The sequence below is a fragment of the Sinocyclocheilus grahami genome, unplaced genomic scaffold (genome assembly GCF_001515645.1).
Source record: "Sinocyclocheilus grahami isolate Dianchi unplaced genomic scaffold, SAMN03320097.WGS_v1.1 scaffold841.1, whole genome shotgun sequence".
Classification (NCBI taxonomy): domain Eukaryota; kingdom Metazoa; phylum Chordata; class Actinopteri; order Cypriniformes; family Cyprinidae; genus Sinocyclocheilus; species Sinocyclocheilus grahami.
The window spans coordinates 68,662-71,129 of record NW_015506020.1 but is presented as its reverse complement, the minus strand read 5'-3'; the positions used below and the strand labels follow the sequence as shown (position 1 = coordinate 71,129).

At 40.9% G+C, this 2,468-nt stretch overlaps 2 protein-coding genes across 3 annotated transcripts in view; both read left to right on the top strand.

Moving 5' to 3' along the window:
• The window catches only part of LOC107562812 (non-histone chromosomal protein HMG-14A-like), a 3,479-nt gene extending 1,542 nt beyond the window's left edge, over positions 1–1,937 (top strand). For both annotated transcript variants that reach the window (XM_016247538.1, XM_016247537.1), the window contains exons 2-6: positions 856–882; positions 993–1,022; positions 1,105–1,146; positions 1,225–1,353; positions 1,519–1,937. In XM_016247538.1, the coding sequence (XP_016103024.1) occupies positions 856–882; positions 993–1,022; positions 1,105–1,146; positions 1,225–1,353; positions 1,519–1,563 (273 nt within the window). In that variant the 3' untranslated portion in view covers positions 1,564–1,937. The remainder of the gene's footprint in view (positions 1–855; positions 883–992; positions 1,023–1,104; positions 1,147–1,224; positions 1,354–1,518) is intronic.
• Positions 1,938–1,997: 60 nt separating this feature from the next.
• Positions 1,998–2,468, top strand: part of LOC107562805 (bromodomain and WD repeat-containing protein 1-like) — a 43,993-nt gene continuing 43,522 nt past the window's right edge. The window contains exon 1 of the mRNA XM_016247529.1: positions 1,998–2,033. Coding sequence (XP_016103015.1) covers positions 1,998–2,033 — 36 coding nt within the window. The remainder of the gene's footprint in view (positions 2,034–2,468) is intronic.

The following is a 2,468-nucleotide window of genomic DNA, read 5'->3' as shown; positions in this document are numbered from 1 at the left end:
TATTCAGCGGCAATCCCGCCGTGCTGTCAATTTCACTGGTTAAGGATCTCCAGGCTGCAGTTATACCCTTCTCCGGAGATCTCCAAATGGGGGCAAGAACTCTAAAACGGGGCGGGAGCTCCAAAATAGGGCGTGGCTTCCTCCCATTGACAGACAGGCACATGACACGCATGCACACTTTTTCCCCCAATCCACCTCAGTGCAAACTCCGCCCCACAGCTGATTCTAAAGATTTTATTGGTTGTCAATAAAAGTGTTGATTTCCTACACTATGCTACAAAAAAATGCTAACCCCTAAACCTACCCCACACCTGGCCCTAACCTTAACCAGTGAAAATGACAGCACGGCGGGATGCGGGATTGCCGCTGAATAGCTGGTAAAGAAAGTTGCAGTTCAGGAGATAAACGGTTAATAAGATCATGCGAAATGAGATCGTTCCGTAACTCCCCAACCGGATTTAGGAGGTTCTGCCCACCTTTGGAGTTCACGCCCCATTTTGGAGATCTCCGGTCTGCAGTTATACCTTTTTGGAAATTTTTCGGTAACATCGTTAACCAGCGATAATAAGTTAGCAAAGCTAATGTAAATAAATGCACTATCATCAATTGCACTATTTTGTCTTTTTATTTTTGTTTGTTTTCCCCAGTTTGCTTTTTATTTCGCGACAAAATTAACTTGCACAATAGGAATCGAGTTGTATGCATGTATAACAAGACCCATCGTCTCCCCTCCCCCATGTTCACGTCTAGATTACATAATTGCCTATAACTTGAAGGGGGTGTGGGGTACAACACCTCCCCCCTCAGACTTGATCCAAGTACACACACTAACAGCTTCTGTTTCCTCTGGTACAGGCTAACAATGACACTGAAGCAGCTGGGGTAAGTTTGAATCTATTGTTGTGTCACGCAACACGTTTTTGCATGTAATTGTGATACTTATTGCTTGTTTTGTTGCCTTCCCATCTTCTCCTCACCAAATAAACGAACAGCCCAAGAGACGGTCTGAGAGACTTCAAGGTGTAAGTTGGCTTCGTCAGTCCTTCTGAAGTCATATGCACTTTTTTGAGACACACACAGCTTACGCTGAATTCTGTTTTACAGAAACCCCAAACGCCAAAGTCTGAGCCCAAGCCAAAAGTGAAGGTAAACCGGTTATCAATATAAGATAATAAAGGTTATCGGAAGTGGCTTAACCATGTGTTTTTCTGAAATGTCTAACAGAAGGCACCTGCAAAGGGCAAGAAGGCTAAGGAGGTAGAAAAAGCCAAACCAGAGGAGAAAGAGGACGCAAAGCCAGAGACTGAGTCTGAGGAGGAAACTCCTGCGGAGAACGGAGAGACCAAAGATGAGGTAGCAAGTCATTTTATAATCATGTTAGAATAATGAATCTAACCAGGTCCTCTTTAGTAGACATTGTAGTCCAGTGCTAGAGAAAATGAATGTCAGTTAGGGACGTATCTGTGGCTATGTCGGTTACAAACATTTATTTATTTATTGGTTTGGTTTTGTTAACAGGGGGACAATGGAGAAGCAGGAGGCGAGGAGGAAAAGGCTGACTAGAAAGAGGGAGCTGCTAAATAACATGAAAACATTTCACAGGAGCTCCCATACCTCTTTTCTTGTACAATACAAAGGAATATTTTTATTGACTATTTTCTAAAAAGCAGGTTTTTTAGTAGTTCAATATTAGAAGCTCATTTTATAGACCACGATCAAGAGAAAAGCCTTAGAAGAGGGATTCCATTTTTTCCCCCCACTCCAGTTTTTCCTGAAGAAGAATTGCAGTCATGAAACAACTAATGACTTCCTCATTATTATTATTATTATTTGATTTTTATTTTTTTCTGACTCGGTTTTGTTTTTAAAAAGGGAGGGGAGTGGAACAGGTTGCGGCAGATAATGTAATGTAATGTGATCATGCCATTTTTAAAGATAAAAAAGAAATTTCTCATGTTGGGAGAGTTTGCCTGAGACACTAACATTCCATAGGCAATATGAGGGACACCTGTATTGTATGGGAAGGGGGTTCTGTAAGAAAATGCTTTTGTTTTATTGTTTCTGGGGGGTTGGGGTTGATTGTAAGCTGTAGTCTATGAATTGAAACCTCTTTATTCAAACTGTTCTCTGAATCAACAGCTTTGATTAATGATCCTGCTCACTAGTACTGGAACACTCATCGGATGTGTGGTTTACATTGACTTTTGTCTTTGTGCGGTGATAGCATTGCAATAACATTGTTGTATAGCTGCTGTGAAAAGGTTTTCATAATTTCTATATGCAGTATGTGATGGTACTTTTAAGAGGATGAAAAATGGAATTGTGTGTGTTAGCAAAGCTAATAACAGCTGTGTTAGTGTTAAACATGCAGGTCGTAGCTGACGTTATACGAAAAGTTCATTCATGTGAACATGCCAGCAGTAGCTATATCACTCAAGGTTTTAGGTTAAAAGTACACATGTACAGTT